At 30.3% G+C, this 21,484-nt stretch overlaps 1 protein-coding gene across 5 annotated transcripts in view; it reads left to right on the forward strand.

Annotated features, from left to right (window-relative positions):
- Positions 1-21,484, forward strand: part of LOC111684296 (semaphorin-2A) — a 170,054-nt gene that overhangs the window by 120,707 nt on the left and 27,863 nt on the right. For 4 of the 5 annotated variants that reach the window (XM_046953549.1, XM_046953548.1, XM_046953550.1 and 1 more), the window contains 4 exons: positions 1,293-1,380; positions 11,078-11,129; positions 20,812-20,880; positions 21,293-21,400. In XM_046953549.1, the coding sequence (XP_046809505.1) occupies positions 1,293-1,380; positions 11,078-11,129; positions 20,812-20,880; positions 21,293-21,400 (317 nt within the window). The remainder of the gene's footprint in view (positions 1-1,292; positions 1,381-11,077; positions 11,130-20,811; positions 20,881-21,292; positions 21,401-21,484) is intronic. The other variant, XM_046953552.1, reaches the window with a different exon arrangement.

Genomic DNA, 21,484 nt, shown 5'->3' on the forward strand with positions numbered 1-21,484 from the left:
GTTAGTTAGTTAGTTAGTTAGTTAGTTAGTTAGTTAGTTAGTTAGTTAGTTAGTTAGTTAGTTAGTTAGTTAGTTAGTTAGTTAGTTAGTTTGTTAGTTTGTTTGTTACTAAGTTCAATAAATAACCCATCGTAGGAGTATGCTTACTTTCTTTGAGTTCCCAGATTACTCATACTTTGACACCAAAACAATGTATTGCCGAGAATCCATACATTTGATTGATATTGATATAAATCACGACATTTGCCCATAAAAGTAGGTAAATGTGTGCCAAATAACTACAAATATATAACAGAAATTTAAAACTTATCGATTTTTATCTAATAAAAAAATGTTTCTTACCAACAAAAAAATTTAACTTCAGGTGTTAAGATAGAGAAAAACAACCAACAGCTGTCATTCGAGACAATAGCAAAACAGCTGCAAAAGTGTTAGATAGAAAACTTGGCAAAAATATAAAAACAACAAAAATGATAATGTTAAAATAATATTAAATTGACATGCGTCCATTTTCATACAACATCCTAAATAGAACAAAACACAACTATTTACTTACAAACTGACAGGCCAATGGAAATGGACGGACAGGTGGAAAAAAAAAGTAACACCCGTCCATAAAAGTAAAACTTAAGAATAATATTAACAAATAGTACTTGCTACAAGCATACATACATATAAATAAATTTGAGCGCAAGTATATTTATCAACTTAAATTGAAGAGTTAAATTATTTCTCAAAAATAAGAAAAACTTTTGGCACAGATTTGACATTGGTTTTGCACATTTTTTTTATACTTTTTATTTTCTTTTATTTTTTTCTCTTAAACTTTTTTCATTTATGCTAGAATTGCGCTAAAAAATGGAAAAAGAGGAAAATATAAAAATATCCTTTTTTACTTGAGTTATGTCAACTGCAGGTGTTGACACAACAGCACAAATATGCTGTTTGTCAAGGAAAAAAGTAGTAGTAGTAGAAAGGAACAATTTAAATGATAATTTAAAATAAGTCAATAGAAAATTAATCTAAAAAAAATTTTAAGAGAAAAATAAATAAAATTGGAAGGTGTTTTTGAAGATGCAAAAAAGTTATGTGAGATAAAAATGAAGGTTAAAGAAAGTTTTTTTTTTCTTGTTTATAAAAGAATGTAAAATTAAGTTTTTCTTTTCTTGGTGAAAACTACAACTTTAAACGATATGTATTAATATTTTATAAAAATTATAATTGTCAATAATACTTCTTAATTAATGTCAAAAATATTAATACTTTACATTTACTCTTACTTATATTTACAGATCATGTCAAAGATTTCAGCTGTGGTCCATTACACTATAAAACATTTTATTTCGATGAAAATAATAATGCTTTATATGTGGGTGCCATGTAAGTATTATTTATAATTATGCAACACTTTAAATACACATACTCAAAAGCTTAAAATATCCTTTTGTAAAAATTTAAATAAGAAGTATGTATGTGTAAAGTAAACTCTGCATATTTTGTATTAAAATAATTAAATATATTAAGTAGTTTCAAAAAGTTTTTCTTTTGTTTTTATTCTTTCACTTTGGCAACACTGTTGCCAAGCATAATTATGAATTAATGTTTTTGTCTGCAAAAATGTCTGATTTTTTTTCCTTTTTTTAATGAGTCAGAGCGTCGAGAACTTATGGCCAAACTTTTTTTTTTAATACAGAAAACAAAATTTTCATAACAACTACTCAAAATGTATATTTTGTGGTTACTCATTTATTTATAAAGTGTTTTAACTGAAAATTTGATTTTAAACTTAATATGAATCATAAATTCATTCCAATTTGTTTTAAAAGAAATTTTATATTTTTTAGTAAGGACACTTTTAAAGCAAATGCGCGTTATGTAAGGTAAACATTTAATGTAATTATCATAATTTATATATTTATATGAACATTTTCAGTATTGTGCAAAGTTAAGTTCATACAGAGCTGAGATATTTTTATAATGTTTTTTTTTAAACATCCTGTCCATCCTGATAGTTTTTTATACCCTACACCACTTTAGTGGGGAGGATATATTGGGTTTGTGGTAATGTTTGTAACATACAAAATATTCATCATATATCCACCTTAACTATTCGGTTTAGAATCATTTTCTGAGTCGATTAAGCTGTGTCCGTCCGTCTGGCTGGCTGTCCATGCAAACTTTGTGCGCAAGGTACAGGCCGCACTTTTTAAGATAATTAGATAAAACGCTTCTTTTTTTCCAAGGACGACGACTATTAAAAATGTTTAAAATCCCTTATTTCGTCCCTTATTTCGACTAGCCCCCATACAACCGTACCCCCCAAATATTTCCTTTGGGCTCATAATTAAGTTAAATATTCTATTATGTACAAAAAAGTCGGCAGAACTTGGTTTTATAGAACCTTAACTGACACTACCGATTTTTGTAATGATCGGGCTTCATTTGAGCCTAGTCCCCATACAAACTCCCCTTCACAAAAAGCTTACTTTTACGAAAGTCTTTTTCAACCTTAGTGTGAACCGCACATTTGGGAATCCAGCTTGGTTGCTATTTACAGTTCCATTAGACACCTGTACTATCTTAACACCTGCCTTTAAGGCTTACTTTTACGATTGTCTTTTTCAACCACGGGGTGAGCTTTATTGACTTCTTACAACCGGCCCTTTAGGAATCCTGCATGACTGTGATTATTTTGCTCATATTACTGCTGGTCCATGTACAAGCTCTTTGGTAAAGTACTTTAAGACTATTGTTACCCTATTGCTTAACTATATCTGTTGGAAACAACACCACCTAGAGACGCACTTGTTCTTACTCTGCTATGAGTAAGATTGAACCATTGAAGGAAACTTCAATGCTATCACTTGTATAAGACTACTTAGATCTATCATCATTCTCCCCAGCATCATTCAAACGGTATATTTATTAAGAAAATTGTTTGTGACACTCACTCTAGGTTTATAAATAAGTAAGGTCCACAATTCCCTACATTTGACATCAACTCATTTTCAACATTTAATTCCACAGCCATCGTCTGTAGGGTATCTGTATCAGTATTAAAAAAAAAATTCCCGTGAAATTCGGTTTAAACCACAACTCCCCGTGTATCCCGAAGGGGGTGGACTATCAGTTCTCCTGGTACCAGATTATGTGGTTCTCTGGTTCGACTACATATCAAAGAAAAAATTTCATCATCATCAGCATATGATCGAATAAATCATCAATATTTTCACATCTTCAACAATGGGGACTAGAACTTGTCGAACTTGCATCTAATCTTTAAGATCTTCCTTATATTTCTTTTCGTGCTTACAAAAGACAGACAGACGTCCGGACAAGGCTAGGGCCATATAAGTGACTAAAATAAATTCACATTTGTGGGCCTTTGATCCAATTGTAATCACTTATCAAATAACATACTGTTCAATGACTACTACATACAGTTGGGATTACAAAGAAGTACTATGTATGTCTTATTACTATTGTGTCATATAAATACATTCTAGTTCATTAGTCAGTTTCTGCATAATGATATAGGAGAGGTATACAATTTTCCATATGATTTACATTGACTGATTACTTGTAAACAGTTGTAGTAAGCACATGCCTCCAATGACATCATCATATTAAAGTTAGGACTAAAAATGCTATTGTATGAGTAAATTTTAGCATTTTAATTGCTTACCCGGTAAAGAAAGTTTTTGCTGGGTAGCTACCATTTACTCTGTAACACCTGTAGTTGCTACTTTAAAGACTTCAATAGTTTCTCATAACTATACATATATTAGGGTAGTGTCGCATTAGTGGAGCTAAAAACATAGATATACTTCGCTTAAATTATCTACAACTAATGGGTAGAATTAAAGAAGTGAATAAATGTATTCATAAAACCAAATCGATGTAAACTTTCTCTGCTAAATTAATACAAAAGTATTTTATTTTTTAAAATTTTTTTGTATTACCCCCTACTATATACATAGACTAAAGAACAACTAACTTAAAATGAAAATGAAGATTAATGACTATTGTTAGAGAACAATTTAACCACAATATAGAGCAGCTACATAGAAAAAAAACGAAACTTTAATTTAACAACTTTAAAACTTACGCAAACCTACTTATGTAAATAACTAAACTAGACGACGACATATTATCATATTTTTTTTTTTTTGCTTAACTTTTGCAACATCTTTCAAACTTAAATTAAATATAACAAAACTTTTATATGTATATTTAACCTCATTTAAAGTAATGAAAAGAAATAATATAATAAAAAGAACAAAAACTTTAAACATTTTAAAGTTTTCATTTTTTTTCCAAGCAACAACACTCACTTACACTTGCTTTCAAATAATTTTCTATAGAAAAACTTAAAAGTATTTAGGAAAATCTTAAAATTTTTTCAACTTGTACTTTAGTCATTTCCTTTAAATATATTATTCTTTGGCAGTACTTTACTCTAATTTCTAATGACCTTTTAAGTACTTTCTTGCTTTTTAGTTTGTTTTTTTTGTGTGTGTATTATTTACTTTTTCTTAACATTTTTCTAAACAATTTTTTCCAGTTCACTAAACAAATTCTTAAATATTTCCTTTCTAACAATGGCTTAATGTTGACCGAGAAATAAAAAATGTAATAGAATTGTTGTAAAATACCCTGGTTTTCATACTACCCATTCGATGGTTACCCATTAACCATAACCCTCATTATGATGATGATCATCATCATCGTCATCATGGTCGCCGCCATCATCATTATCATCATCATTACTATTGCCATTATATTTTATTACAACTTCTCTATTGTTGTTGTTGTTGTTCTTTGAGCTTACTGTGTCACAAGAGCATAGTACAGTAAGAGATCTAGATAATGGAAAAGAAGGGGTACGGGGTGTTTAAATTTTTACTTATTTTTTTAACAAGTCGGGCAAGGCCGACCTTATATCTGTTACACAAATAAAATGCAATTTAATTTTTAAAAGAAAGTTCTTAAGTTGAATTGTACTTTGTCTAAGATATATTTAAGCCATTTACTGTTTAATAAAATTGTGGAAATTTAGGTTTTTTTCAATTTTTAAGAGGGAGTTTTTATAGGGTCAAATGAAAACCTAGAATTACAGTTCATGTACACAATTTTATTGAATTAACTTGAAAATTGCGATCTGTAGTTTGATAACATGGTTTACATGGTCGGATGGACGGACGCACAGACACACAGGCAGACAGAATAGGCTTCATCCTATGGGGTAATAGAAGATCATGTACTAAATTTTATTGAATTATCTTTTTAAAATTGCGACCTGTAGTTTGATTACAAGGTTTATATGGTCGGATGGACGGACGGACGCACAGATAGACAGACAGACAAAAAGAATAGGCTTCGTCCTATAGGGCAATAGATGATCATTAACTAAATTTTATTGAATTATCTTTGCGACCTGTAGTTTGATTACAAGATTTACATGGACGGACGGAGGTACGCACAGACAGATGGACGGACGGATGGACTTAGCTATATAGACTCAGAAAATGAATATTATTGTGCGTTACAAACATCAGCACATAACTTACCCACTAAAGTGGTGTAGGGTATAAAAAGTACTATTTATGTAAATTTCAAAATAGTCCTCTTTTCCTCAGACTTCATATTATTTCATAATTTAGTGTCCTTTTATAAAAGCTGCCTCTGTTTTATAGCTTACATAACAAATATTTTAAAGAGCTTGACTTCCTACCATGTCACAGTCCTTCATTATTTCATTGTTAGTAAAAAGTACCAAAGTACAAAAAAAAAAACTCAGCAAATTATGATTTGTTGGCTGTTGAAGTTGTGTGGATTTTTTTCTGCTATTTTTGTTCTACCATTATTTTGTTGCGACAGCTTCTCTATGTTTGTCTTAATTTCAGTTCACAACCAATGTTACACAGGGTCTGACCCCTTTCTTTTTTTTGCTGTAGAAAAAAAAGTACATTTTTCCTAACAAATGACATTTGTTTGTTTTATTTTATGAAATATACATATATTTTTTATATGAAACAAATTGTGGTTTTGGTTTTATTTCTCTCTCTATCTAAATGGCAAAAGGGCGGGCATCATTTAAAAATTATTTTAAAAGGAGGATTTTAGCAGAGATAAGAGTTAAATACTTAATTAAGCTAAAAGTATAAATATAACTTGTAGAGAAATAAATGTAAATATTAGTAATAAGACTAATTGATATTTATATGCAGGAATGGGGATAATGCGTTGGAATTGAAATTAAAATAGGGTTGATTAAGCAGTGTCTGAGCTGTCAGTCAGATGTAATTAAAAATGCCAAAATAAATCAATATTTTTTTTTCCGTAATATTTTCATAATATTCAGCACATTTTGCTATACATACTTAGTAAAATTAACTTAAATTCTTAAGCAATTTATATTGACGTTGGAGAAAATCTTAAATAAAACAAGTAAGAAAATGTATTCGGATGCTAGTAATAACGAGAATTTCATCGACAAAAAAAGTTTTTTTGTTCTTAACTAATTCATACTTGAATCAAGTATTTTGAGAGTGGAAGAGTTAAGAATGTCGAGAGTTTTAACGTGAGCACCTGCCTTGACGGCCTTATCTCACGGTGGTCTTTTTCATCCACTGGGTAGACTTGAGAATGGTCTACCTACGCAGTCTATCTACGCAGTTGGCATTTTTTGTACATTGGTTCTGACCAATTCATGCACAAGTACTTTGCTGGAGTACTCGAGTTATCTAATCTCTTGACCATTGGATTGCCTCTGTTGATTCGGCAACAGAACCGGTAACCGGTAGACCGAAGTACGATTCATCATTAAGCTGTGGACATTGTTCTTACTCACTGGGACATACTGTGGCAAATCTGATATGAACAGAGTAAACTCTGAACATATCTGGACAAGGAAGGAAAATTCAATAGTATCATATGTATATTCATTCATTCATGATCATTCAACCCAGCATACATCTCATTTATACGACACATTCATAAGACACATTAAGTAGACGTGTGGGGTAAGGCCCGCCGAACACATTCACATTCATCCCGTACCATATACAATACCAACTCATTTCCAACCCTTAGCCCCACAGTCACTCAACTGCGGGGTATCTGTTGTTTTCGGCAACAGCACCGAACTTATCCCGAATTATTGAATAGTATCATACATCAGTCTTTTAACCGCCACTTACTCTCCCCGCGAATTTGGTTTAAATTACAGCTACTACGTGGATCCCGAAGGAACCTCAACCAACTGACCAGCCAGGACATAGTCCTGCGGGCAACTGGCCACCCGTGTTAAAAGCTTTGTTCAGCACATCTCTTAAGGCACTCCATCCGTCAAATCCATCGAAAAAACATTAAGAATAACCAGAAAACATTACCTCGTTTACTAAATCTTTGCATTATCAGCTTAAATCTAACATTCTATTAAACCACAGTCATGCTCTGTAGTTTGTACCGCTCTTAGAATCCAGGAACGATATATTTATCAATCTTTCAATCAAGCAATTCCTTCCTGTGATTTAGGATTAAACTACATCCACTCTGTGGATCACGAGGGAATCCCAGCCAACTGATCAGCCAGGACGTAGTCCTGCGTGCAACTGATGGTGCTCTGGTTAGACCCTTTTTCAAATCGACCAAGGAGTAGCCAGGAAGTGAAATGTAAACACCAGTTTATATTCCCGCAGGAATCCCAGTCAACTGACCAGCCAGGACATAGTCTTGCGTTCAACTGGTGTTGCTCTAGTTAGAACCCTTTTCAAATCTACCAAGGACTAGCCAGGAAGTGAAATGTTTATATTCTCGGCCGACTAGAGATACTGGTAGTACCTGTTTACCCCGCGATAGCAAAGCACCAAGATCAACAAAATATGCCCCGGGGGAGTAAAACATTAATTGCCTACTCGTCACAGGTTACACGTTATAAGAAAGAAAAATTTGTGTAAAGGACTGGCTGATTCGGAATAAGTTGTTCGAAACTGTTACTATTTCAATAATGGCATCTATGAATGAAGCTGCATGATTTGATTTTAGGAATGCACAAAACTTTCCGTCATGTTCTTTTTTCTCTTGTGGGGATTTAAAAGAACACCCTTCTATACCCTTCTATTGAAACGGAACGACTGAATAAAAAAAATTATCAACTGAGCCTTCTTCTTAGAAGTTTAATCAGTGGATGAAAACATATCAAAATTTTTGAAACAACTGTCAATACTCTTCCCTCTCGATACCACTTCTAACTTTTCTAAAACCTATTTTTTTTTTTTTTTTTCAAAACCCACTTCAATTTTCCCAAAAAAGCTACGGCAATACAATTAAAGTTTCTATTGTTCTCCACCTCATAATGTCAACATAAGATGAGAAATACATTAAATAAATACTAAATCCCCAACTCGTGTATTTATCCATAATTTCCTTCTTATTTTACCTTGAATATAAAATATTTACTATATACAAAAAAAATTATACTTTAATATTTCTATATAATGATTTTCCTTGATTTGTCTGTCTCTCTCTCTGCTAACATATAATCTTACAATGACAACACACACCAGCTCAACAATGACAACATTCGTTCATCCATCAATCACTGCAGAAAATTAGATAGATGGCAGCAGGTGTTAAGGTTAAACCTTTAAACTGTCAATGGTGACACAGCCTTACAGAGAGCAGAAAACAAAAAAAAAAAAACATTATGCTTAAAGTTTAACACAAAAAAGTTAAAGTTTAATATTTAAATAAAAATGATTTTCTTACAAAATATGGCAACATGTTGTTAAAAAATGATTGAATGATATATATATATATATAATATATATATATTTATATATATATATATTATATATATTTATATATATATATATATATATATATAAATATATATATATATAATATATATATATATATATATATATATATATATATATATATATATATTATATATATATATATCTATATATCTATATATATATCTATATATTATATATATATATATATATTTTTTTTTTTTTGTCTCAGACTAGACACTAGTCTTTTTTTTAAATACCTCTAATCACATGTTCAGTAACAAAGGAGAATAGTAGTCATAGTAGGAAGACAAAAACCTAGAAACCTTTTATTAATGGTTTTTATTGTTAACATATTAAAACCACATTAATGTCAGTTGCCATTCTTCTGTTTGCCACTGTATTATTTCCATATTTATTTATGGTGGTAGTATAATTTAAGACTACGAAAAAAACTCCAGATAGCGTGTGACACGACATCTTTGTACTCAAAATAAGAGGTTACCAATTTTCAGTTTGTTCTTTATACAAACTAAACAATTTGAAATGAAAAATTAAATAAAAAACAAGTATTTATGTATAGTCGGGCATAGCAGACCATATGATACCCTACACCAGTCAGAATGTCAAAAATTTAAAAAATAAAGCATTTAATTTGAGATTTTTTACAATAGGGATCATAGGGAAGTAGGGGTAACTACGGGCATATCCGTATAAATGTTAGTAGAGGAAAACAAGACTAATTTAAAGTTATTAATGTAGTATCTATAAGTGAAGTTTATTTTGACCTTTAAGTCATTTTCTGAATGGGAATTGTATGGCGCCTAGGGTCATTACCAGGACAAGGACTTTTATGCACTAAAAAATTAAAAATATGCGCTTATAATATGCACTATAAAATGGGAAAATATGCACTAAAAATGTGAAATATATTTCTTTGTGCCGTAAGATGGACAGGCTAAGAAATTGATACTAAACCGATATTTGAGGGACCAATATTTGGACGTTACAAATAGCGGCACAAACCCAAAATACCTTCCGCACTCTTGTGGTTTTAAAAATCTAATAAAACTATGCAAAATTGTATATCATCGAACCTAGTATTTTGTTGTTAAATTGAAATTTTTTGATATTTATTTAAAAAAATTCGAAATATATAAATACCAAAATATTCTATAAAAATGTTTGAAATATGCAAAATATATGCAATTTAAATCAAGATATGCAATATATGCATTTATAACAAAATATGCAACAACAAATTGATTCTATTTTGTAGCAAATTCTTTGATTCGAAATGAAAACTAGTTAAAAGTTATTTCGAGTTACTGACTAAAAACATGCATTTGGATAGAAATCCTTGGCCTGGTCATTACGCGGCCTGTTCCGTGAGCACGCCAGCCAGCCAGACAGACGGACATAGTTTAATCGATTCAGAAAATGATTCTAAGCCAATTGATAACTTTAAGGTAAGTCTTGCAAACAACAACACAAAGGACTTTTAACAGGGACTAGGTCATCATGAGGTCCTATCATTATAAAATTTATAAGGATCATTAAAGCTAGTGTAGAACTTGCTTTACAGCTTTTATCGAGATACAAGTATATTAAACATGATTATGAATATTATAGCCATATTCTACGTGTTCAATTGTATGGGAGCTAGGTGAAATAATGAACCAATATTAAACCTTTTTCAAGAGTCTTCGGTACCATAAAAGTTCATGTGTAAAATTTCATTAAATTGTCTCCAAAAATGCTATATGTAATTTGATTACAAATTTTACAAGCCCTATTCGGGTTGGAGATTGTATGGGAGCTAGGTGAAAGTATGGACCGATATTAACCATTTTCAATAGGTTTCATCCTTGGGACAATAATCAGAAGATTATATATCAAATTTCTTAGAATTATTTTCAAAATTGCCTCCTGTAGTTTGATTAAACAATTGGCACGGACAGACGGACGGATATAACTCGACTCAGAAAGACGATTGGTATACTTTATGGTGGTTATAGAACCAATATTATTGTTCGTTACAAATATCAGCTCAAACCCAATATACTCTCCCCTCTAAAGTGGTGTAGGGTACAAAAACTAAGAACGAGTAATGATGTTATGTTCATTAAATTTTTGGTTTACTTAAAATAACTACTACTTCTTTAATATAAATATATAATTTATATACATACATTTATACAAAAAAAAACTTATAAATTATTCAAAATCTTTATTAAAAAAATATTTAATGATTTTCCTTTACAATTTCTTTACAGGGATCGTATATTTCGTTTAAATCTACACAATATAAGTCAATCAATATGTGAGGTAAGTGTTTTCTTCTAATGATTTTCTTTATATAGCATTTATGTTTAAGTTATAGTAAAATAAATACTATATGATTTTACAACAGACTTCCTGGTTTAAACTCTATATATAATATGGCTTCTACTATATATGTATGCATGTATATAACTATTAAATGAAACGAGGTTGGTCTGTTAAATGAAAATATATATTAGGTAAACCTGAAACTGTATTTATATGTTACAGCTGAAACTTTTCACCCAAATTTCTTTCGTTTACATACAAAGTTGCTGTATATGAGTTTATAAGTGCATCTCCAAAGAATTTTATTCAACCATGATGATGCATCATCATTGTTGCTGTTACTGTAGCTGACGTTGATGTTTATGTTGTCATTTTGTATTTTTATATACACATGTGCATATTTATCTTGGTTACTTTTTTCTAAAATATTCTTTTTCTATTTTTTCTAATATAAACAAATATACAACCAAGTAAATAAATTCTAGACATGCAAGTAGACAGTATTTTTCTGTTATACATTTAGGTATATAATTTTAAAACCTACCTGTTAGAAAGTGTTATATAAGTTTGTCATAACGTTTGTAATTTTCCAAAATCTTTTATGAATTAAAGTATAATTTTTTTCCAACACTGGGATTCATCAACATATTCTCTTACAGAAAAGTTGGTTAGTCAGAAGCAGCTTTTCCAACACAAAAGCTAGCTCATTATGAGAAACTTTTCATATAGAAAAGTAAACTCTTTAAGAGCACATTTTGCTATTGAAAAGATCACTCACTACGATAACGTTCTCTTGTAGAAAAGTAAGCTCATTATAAGCTCCTCTTTCTGTAGAATGGTACTATGAGCACATTTTTTTCTTATAGAAAACTTGGATCATTATGAGCGCCGTAAGGTTATTTTTATCGCATTTGAATTATTATTACCACATTTTCTTACAGAAAAGTTGGGTTGTAATGAACGCATTTTGTTATTAGTACTTTTTCTTATAAAAAAGTGACCTCATTGTGAGCACTTTTTCTTATAGAAAAGTGAGCTCATTATGAGCACATTTTCTTATAGAAGAGTGAGCTCATTATGGGCACTTATTCTTAGAGAAAGGTGAGCTTATTATGAGAACTTTTTTTATAGAAAAGTGTGCTCATTAAAAGCATTTTTTCTTATCGAAAATTTATCTCATTATGAGCACATTTTCTTATAGAAGAGTGAGCTCATTATGAGCACATTTTCTCATAGAGGAGTGAGCTCATTATGATCGCTGTTTCTTATAGGAAATTAAGCTCATTTTGAGAAACTTTTCTCATACAAAAGGTAGCTCATTTTGAGCACATTTTCTCATAGAAGAGTGAGCTCATTATGATCGCTGTTTCTTTTAGGAAATTAAGCTCATTTTGAGAAACTTTTCTCATACAAAAGGTAACTCATAATAAGCACATTTTCCTTTAGACAATTTATGTCACTATCATCTCCTTTTATATAAAAAACTTGGATCATTATGGATGCTTTCTCTTACAGAAATGCTGATTTATTTTCAAAAAAAAGTTCTTAGATAAAACTTGGATTTTTGTGATCAGCTGTATGTATTTATATAAAAGTTGTGTCATCAAAAGAAGCTTTTTGCAGCTAAAGAGCTTTAAAAAGTCTCTGTTGCAGGGTAATCATATGGTTGCTTTTGTCCAACTATAGCTTCATATTAGTTTTTCTGATTTGTTGTAAAATATGTTCAAAACTAAATATGAAAAATATAAACTATATAATTACAATGTTGCACAAACATTAGAATGGTTCAGTGTTGAATGAAAGAAAATTTAATAAAAAAGAGAAAAAACTCATAACAAATAACCATAGAACCTAAAATCTATTTATTCTTTGAATAGGCTTCAAAACTTCGGAACGCAAACTTAACTTTTGCCTAACAATTTATGTACTTAAGTAAGATCCATTTTATATAGAGTTCATTCATGTAAGTTATAGGGCCTATTCTAATGTATACATACACATATATGTACGTTTGTATGTATTGTCTGTCTAAATGTCTGACTGTCTATTCTATTTTTCAGTCTATATCTTTGGCATCAACAGTGTATATTATAGTCGTTTACGTACGTATGTACATACGTACATGTGTGTTTGAGTGTTTACATTTAAAAGTTTGTCTACCTTATTACACATTTTATATACCTGCATTTATTCGTACATGACTGCATTGCACTCACTCTCTTGACAACACACTCATGAGCATCACTTTTGTTAATAGGAAAATAAAAACGAGAAGGAGAAGTATAGGAGAAAAATCTCTACATGTATCCATTCTTTATAGGAATTTATTCTTAAACAAAAATAAAAACAATGTTTTTTATAGAAGATATGTCTTTAATGAAAAGCTTTCTTTATTAGCATTATTATTAGCATTTATTCTTATGGTATTAAAGAGAAGATTTTCTTATGGAAATTTGTACAACTTTGAACATTGTGAATAGCTTTGGTTTATCTAAATAGCTTTTATTGTAGAAAATTTGTCTCATTTTTAGCAGCTTTTTTGTAGGAAGAAAAGCTCAATATAGATAAAGTTTGTAAAGGATAGTATAATGAGTTTTTTTGAGAAGCTTTTCTTATGGAAACTTAGCTCTTTATGGCAAGAAAGGCTTGTCAATAATTTAGAACATTCTGAAAAGCTTTTCATGATAAAAATTTTGATTATTTAAACAGCTTTTCTTGTAGAAAATTTGTGTCATTATGAGTAGATTTTTTTGTAGGAAGGAAAGCTCAAACTATGCTTTTCAGTTTCTTAAATAAAACTATGATCAGTTTGTGTATTTTGAAAAGCTTTTCTTATGGAAACTTATCTTATTATGAACAGCTTTTCTTGTTTATTGTAAACAGCTTTTCATGACGATTATTTAAAAAGCTTTTCTTGTAAAGAATTTGTCTCATTATGAGCAGCTTTTTGCAGGAAGGAAAGCTCAATATAAGTATAGTTTTTTTCATTATGATCAGTTTGTGTATTATGAGAAGCTTTTCTTGAGAAAACTTAGTTTATTATGAACAGCTTTTCTTGATGAAGCTTTCAGAGGAAAAAATGCTTAATAAGCAGATTTTCTTAAAGAAAAGTATGTTCCATTATGATAAGTATTTTAAAGAGCGAAATTTTAAATGAAAAGCTTTTTCAAAGCATTCTAAAAGAATATTTTTTATTAAAAACAAGTTCTTATATAAAAAATTAGCTCAACTTGTGCAGCTAGGCTTTGCAATGTGCAGATTTATGTTCAGGTATTGTAATTTTTAGCAAACTCTTCTTCAAAATTTGTCTTATTAAGACTTTTTGTTTTTGGCTTGGTTTGACAAACTTTTTCGCGAGCATCTTTTGTTTTAGACGAATTTTCTAAAGATATAACTCTTTTAGCTATACTTGCCATAAACTCTAGAGTGCATGTTACCTGCAGTCTAGCACACTGCCAAGTGTGTTTTGTTAACAACAACAGCAACAGCAACATAAAATTGTTACATCTAATTTCTAAACTACAACTACTACAATATGCAACCATCTATATGTGTTTCGTTAAATGTATGTGTTAAAACATTTCATATTGCATACATGCATATACCCTTAATACATACAAAGTATTTGAGTTTTTTTTTTTTTAATTTTTGTAGCATATTTTTGTGACTGCATATAAAGTAGGTTTTCACACGTGAAAGAATAAGTAATGACAGTTGTTTTGTTATTTTACCTCTATCTGTACAGCTCTGTTGCTGCGTCCTTTAGTTGTATACCTTGTAAAATCCTTAGAAATATTATATTTTGTTTGGGATTTTTGTTGTAAAGAAAACACATATACATTTAAAATTTAAGCAAAAAAAAAAAAAAGATATAAATATTTGTCGTAAACAAGAAATGCATATAAATTTTAGAGACTTGTAAAGATTTAATATTTGTTTTACTTTAGAGCATTTAAATTTTTTCCAAGAAAATTTATGATAAAATTCATGCAGGTTTACGAAAAATTGATAGTTTGTTATCAGATTTTTTTGTGAATTTCTTTGTTTTCACAATATTTTGTTTGAAATATATCAGTAACATTTATGGGGTTTAAAATTAAATAAAAACTTTATAAACAAAGTAGAGAGTATGGTTTTCGGAATGCACTTGTCTGAGTTATGAACAGATCTCTCCTAAGGTTTCTGTAATATATAATCTTAAACTGATTTTCCTAAGAAATTCAAATTGATTTTATCCAGGCAATTTAAATTTTGCTCCAATTTTAAAAACTATTAATATTCCTAACAAAACGCTTAGGAATTTTTGTTATTTTTCAATACAATTCCCCCTTAATAAACAAAATGTAACAATTTACTATTGGCAAAGGAAAGAATAAAAGATATAATTTCTGTTTCTTTACCATTTTTTATTGCTGTTAATAAAATTTTATAAAATTTCCAATTTATTTAAACAACCACTTTTCATACCTGCTACAAAATGAAATTTAGTTTAGCACGAGATTAAAAGTCATGGCAAGAATGAACAAAAAAGAAATACATTTAAGTGTGAGTTTAAGGAAAAAAAAGTGATAAATACTTTTAAACACCTGAATTGAAATGAACGCACAAAGATGGCAAAAAAAAAGTCAACTGAATTGAGAAAAATTCAAAACAGTCTTAACCCACCAAATGCTTAAGTTTCTGTGTATGTATTTGTATGTTAAATAAACAACAATCTATTTTAAGTGGGTGTGCGATAGAGTGTTTTTTGTAAACTTTTCCTGGTATCGCAGCTCCTGCTGCTGCTAACGTTTTTCACTGAAAAAGTATCTAGCATTAGTAAAAGTCATACCAACAGCAGCAACAGCAGCAGGCATCATTGCTAAAAGTTGTTTTGCTATTGTAGTGGCAGAACATTTAAAATGTCATTTTTACAGTTTAATCACGTTACGCATTTGTTTATTTAATTCGATTTGTTGTACGCGCGACAAGAGGCAAGAAGCAGTTAGTGCAAAAAAAATAAACGAATTGAATGAATGACTGGCTGTGTGAATGAAAAACGCAAGAATTTTAAGCAACAACTACTAAACACACATACACACCCACCCACACATTCAAAAGAAGGGAAACAACTAAGAACCTTAAGCACTAATATATGACACCCTATGCTAATAAAAACTAACCTTCATTAATGAAAAGCTGTATAAAATTAAATAAAATGAGTTAGAAACTTTTCTAAAGAAAAGCTGCTCATAATGTTAATAATTTTCTATAATAATTTTTTATAATAAGTCAACTTTTTTATAAGAACTTTTTTTCATAATAAGCCAACTTTTCTATAAGAAAACTGCTCATAATGAGCCAACTTTTCTATAAGAAAACTGCTCATAATGAACCAACTTTTTCTATAAGAAAGCTGCTCATGGTGAGCCAACTTTTTCGATAAGAAAAGCTGCTCGTAATGAGTCAACTTTTTCATAAGAAAAACTGCTCGTGATGAGCCAAAATTTGTATAAGAAATGCTGCTCATAATGAGCACACTTTTCTATAAGAAAAGCTGCTCATAATGAGCCAACTTTTCTGTAAGAAAAGCTGCTCATATTGAGCCAACTTTTCTATAAGAAAAGCTGCTCATATTGAGCCAACTTTTCTGTAAGAAAAGCTGCTCTTTACGATACAACTTTACAGTAAAAAAAGCTCCTTATAATGATCCAACTTTTCTATAAGAAAAGCTCCTCATAATGAGACAACTTTTATGTTAGAAAAGCTGCTCATAATGAGCCAACTTTTCTGCTCATAATGAGACAACTTTTCCTACAGGAAAGCTTTTCATAAAGCGCCAACTTTTCTCTAAGAAAAGCTGCTCTTAATAAGACAACTTTCATATTAAAAAAGCTGCTCATAATGAGCCAACTATTCTACAAGAAAAGCTTTTTATTATGAGCTTACATTCTAAAAGAAAATAATATAATAAAAGCTGTTCATAACGAGCAAAACTTTCTATAAGGAAAGCTGCGCATAATGAACCAACTTTTCTATAAGAAAATCTGCACATAATAAGCTAACTTTTCTATAAGAAAGAATGCTTATAATAAGCTTACATTTTAATAAGAAATTCTCGTAGTGAGCTTCATTTTCTATAAGAGAAGGTGTTCAAAATAATCTTATAGAAAGTAAAAAAGCTGCTCACAAAGCACAAAATTTTCTAAGAGGAAAGCTGCTCATAATGATACAACTTTCTATATATGAAAAGCTGCTCATTACAAGCCAACTTTCTATATATGAAAAGCTGCTCATAATGAACCATCTTAGTTTGTGTAGGGTAAAAAAAACAGCTTTAGTAAGAATCACAAGCTATGTTGGCACAAACATGTCAAACAGTTTTTTTCTATTGAGAATCATTCGAATAGAGTATGAGTGAATAATGTTTGAGTGTGATGATGATGAGAGAAGGACGACTATGGTTGATGGTTTCTTTTACCACGACAGGAAGGAAGTGTGTGTGACAGAGTGTGTGTGTATAAGAATTTTTCATTTTTTTCTTTTTGCTTGCGTGAAGCCTAGAAGTTTGTTAAATATTGTATTGTATGTAAACAACAGCAACAAATAGTGTGTGTATGTGTATTTTGGTAGTATATAATTTCTCTTATTTAGGAATTTGTTAGTTAAGTGCAATAATAATTTCTTAGAATTAAAGAATTATTTCGTAGAAAAAATAATGTTTTTAGGTTTTATTGTTAAGTGTATATAAAATTTCTAATTGATTTTTGATGGTAAATGGAAGGTATATTTTGTACTTATGTTCTAATAAACATATTTTTCATCACGTTTAAAATAGATTCCTTTTAGCCCTCTCTCTCTCTCTGAATATATATAAAATTTCTAAACCTTTAGTACCTACTTTCCTCTATAACCAATATTGTTTTAGCTAAAAAACCAACAAATATTTTTCAACATCAAGATTTGTTATGTGTATAAATAAAATAATAGCATTTGAATTTTTGCACGTTTTTCCGTTTGAAGTATTTATGAAAAGAAAATTGATTTTAGTTTTTTTTTTGCTCTCCCTTTGTCGTTTATCCAAATTATTGCTGTTTTTATTGCTCTTATTATTGAGGACGTTATTGAAAATATGAAAATATTTTTTTTCCGCTGGCAAAATAAACATAAAATTTAACGATAATTTTTGTACGGCGAAAAAAAAGAAAAACAGTAACAATTTTTATTAAAAACAAAATTAGTTGATATACAGATTTTTCCATTTTTTGCTTTCGTAAGAAAATTATTTTTAATGACAAGCTGCTGTAATTTAATATAATTAATTTTGAATTTAAAGTGGCATTGAAAGTGAATGTTAAAAAAATCTGTTGCCATGTAAGATGACCTAAATATTTTTAATTGAAGTGGAAAAAGAACTGTTATGTAAAAATTAAATGAAAGTGAAATTTTATGCATAATATTTATTTAATAAATTTTAAACTGTTTTTCTTTTTGAATAATTTTTAAAAATTATTACAATTTATTTTATTAAAGGTTTAAAAAAAATCCCGTACGAAATTTTCACAGTCCTTTGACTACTCCATTGATTAGTTAAGTAACGATTTCAGCGATTAGTCTCTTAATTGGTTCTAGACTCGTCTATTAATGAATTCGTTGAATACTATATTGATTTGTCCATCATCTAGTCTATTCGACAATCCATCAATTAATCATTTAACTAGATCATCGGCCGTACTATTAATTAAGTCATCATCTAGTCTATTGAAAAGTCCATTTTCTTGTCTATCGATTAGTCCTTTTACTAATCCATCGTATCAGTGTATTTAGTAGTCCGTCAACTAATTAATCGATTAGGTAATTGTCGACACCAGCGACTAGTCTGTTAATAAGACCTAAACTCGTTTATTATTCTATTGACTAGTCCTAAGATTAGACTTTTAACTAGTCCATCGTATAGTTCACCAGGCTATTAACTAGTCAATCCATCGCCCAGTTTAATGTCTACTCAGTTTATCAGACTTTTAAATGGGCAATCGTCTAATCTACTAATTATCCAACCATTAGTATATTTACTTGTCCGTCAGCAAGTTCCCCCCGGGGGCATGTTACCTTGGCGAGACCTCCGCCTTGGTGTTATTGCAATCCCGGTGTATAAAGAGGTGGCCAATACATCCAGTCTGGACGGGACTGTAAAATTGGTTACAGTATACTGCATGGCTTAGTCCTTTCATAGATTGCCAGAGGTCAAACCAGAGCACCGCATAATCTGTTACTACGGGTGGCCAGTTGCCCACAGGACTATGTCCTGGCTGGTCAGTTGGTTGAGTTTCCTTCGGGATCCACGTAGTGGGGAGAGTAAGTGGCGGTTAAAAGTCTGATGCATGATAATAGTCAATAATTCCGGATAAGTTCGGTGCTGTTGCCGAAAACAACAGATACCCCACAGTTGAGTTACTGTGGGACTAAGCGATGGAAATGAGTTGGTATTATTTTTATATGGTACGGGATGAATGTGGGGTTCGGCGGGCCTCAACAACCTGTCTACCTAAAATAATTTTGTCGTATGTTTTTCTCTTATGAATGTGTCGTATGAATGAGATGTGTGCTGGGTTGAATGATGATGGATTCATTCCATTGAATTTTCTTTCCTTGTCCCGGTATGTTCCGAGTATACTCTGTCCATATCAGAATTACCACATTGTGTCCCTGTTAGTAAGAACAATGTCTAGGGCTTATTGATGAATCGTACTTCGGTCCACCGGTTACGTCTCTAGGTGCTGTTGCCGAATCAACAGAGTCAGTCGTCTAAGACCTGGTTCACACTGGGAAACTTTTGTTGAGAAACTTTTGATTTTGTGTGTGAGAAAAAGAGATGGTTGATATTTTTCTCTTTCTTTCACACACAAAAATCAAAAATTTCCCAAAAAAAGTTTCCTAGTGTGAACCAGGTCTAATCTATTGATTAATCCAAAGATTAATATATTTTCTAGTCCGTCAATAAGTATATTGGCTAGTCCATCGATTAGACTTTTAACTATATCATCGTATAGTCTATTGAGGAATCTATTGATTAGTCCGTCAACTAGTCTATTAAAAAGTCAAGGGACTAGTTTGTCATTGACTAGTACATCGACCAGATTTTTCACTAGTCCATCATCTAGTCTGGTCTATTTACCGGTGCAGAGATTAGTCTAATAACTACTCTAATGACTACTCTATTGACTAGACATTAGGTTAGTTTATTACTATCTAGTCTATCGGCTAGACTGGTCAGTCTAATATCGACAAATCCATTAAAAACTTAATATGGTTTATCAACAAGTCTATTGGCTTGTCCATCAGCTAGTCTATCTTCTAGTATAGTTAGTATCGCCTCTTCTAGTCTTTATTGTATTTTTTATTGACTTGTCCAGCGAGTAGTATATTGACTAGTCCATCAAATGTTCTAGACTATTTCATTGAATATTATATTACAAATTCTATTGATTGTTCAGATTACATACTAAGGCTAGTGTGTCAATCGACTAGTGTATTGTCTTGTCTACTGACTAGTCTTATGGCTACTCTATTGAGTTATCCTTCGAAGAGCCTAAATACTAGTCCACGAACTATTATATTAACCACCAACTAATGATTCCTGTTACTTATTGATTATTTATAGCAAATATTAAAAATACATTTTTTTTCTATTTCTTTACAGCGTGATGTACTCATACTCGAGCCATCGGGTTCAGATATTTTAAGCTGTGTATCCAAGGGAAAACATGAGGTAATCGAGTAACTATAAATTTTAAAGAGAGAAAATAAATTAGCAGTTAAATACATTAAACAATTTTATATTTAATAAATTCCTAATAATACTATTTTTTTAAATAAACAAAATAATTGGCTTGTATATAACTCATGGGTGCGTTTTCCATTTTTCTCTCTTTTTCCCTCCATTTTCTTAAAATTTGTTTCCATTTTTTTACAACATGTATTTTTTTTTTGTACTTGTTTGGTTTTTGGTCACTTGTTTTTTTATTTATATTAAATATTTTTCTTTTTCTCTTTCTCTACAATTTTTTTCTTTCTCTTCGTTATGTTTAATTTTTTGCCATTCCTCTTTGTTGCCGTATGGTCTTTTCTTTTGTCTTCAAACTTTACAACCATTTGTACGTGCCTTCTAAATTGCCCTGCAGAAGGTGGAATGCCGTAATCACATACGTGTTATACAACCTATGGACTCTGGAACACGTCTTTATGTTTGCGGTACAAACGCCCACAATCCCAAAGACTACGTGATAAATGTAAGTATATAAAAGAATTTGCAAAAAAAAATATATGTTTTTTTTTTCTTTTTTTACATAAGAAATTAATTTTTTTTATATATA

This window comes from Lucilia cuprina, chromosome 6 (assembly GCF_022045245.1).
Source record: "Lucilia cuprina isolate Lc7/37 chromosome 6, ASM2204524v1, whole genome shotgun sequence".
Taxonomy (NCBI): Eukaryota; Metazoa; Arthropoda; class Insecta; order Diptera; family Calliphoridae; genus Lucilia; species Lucilia cuprina.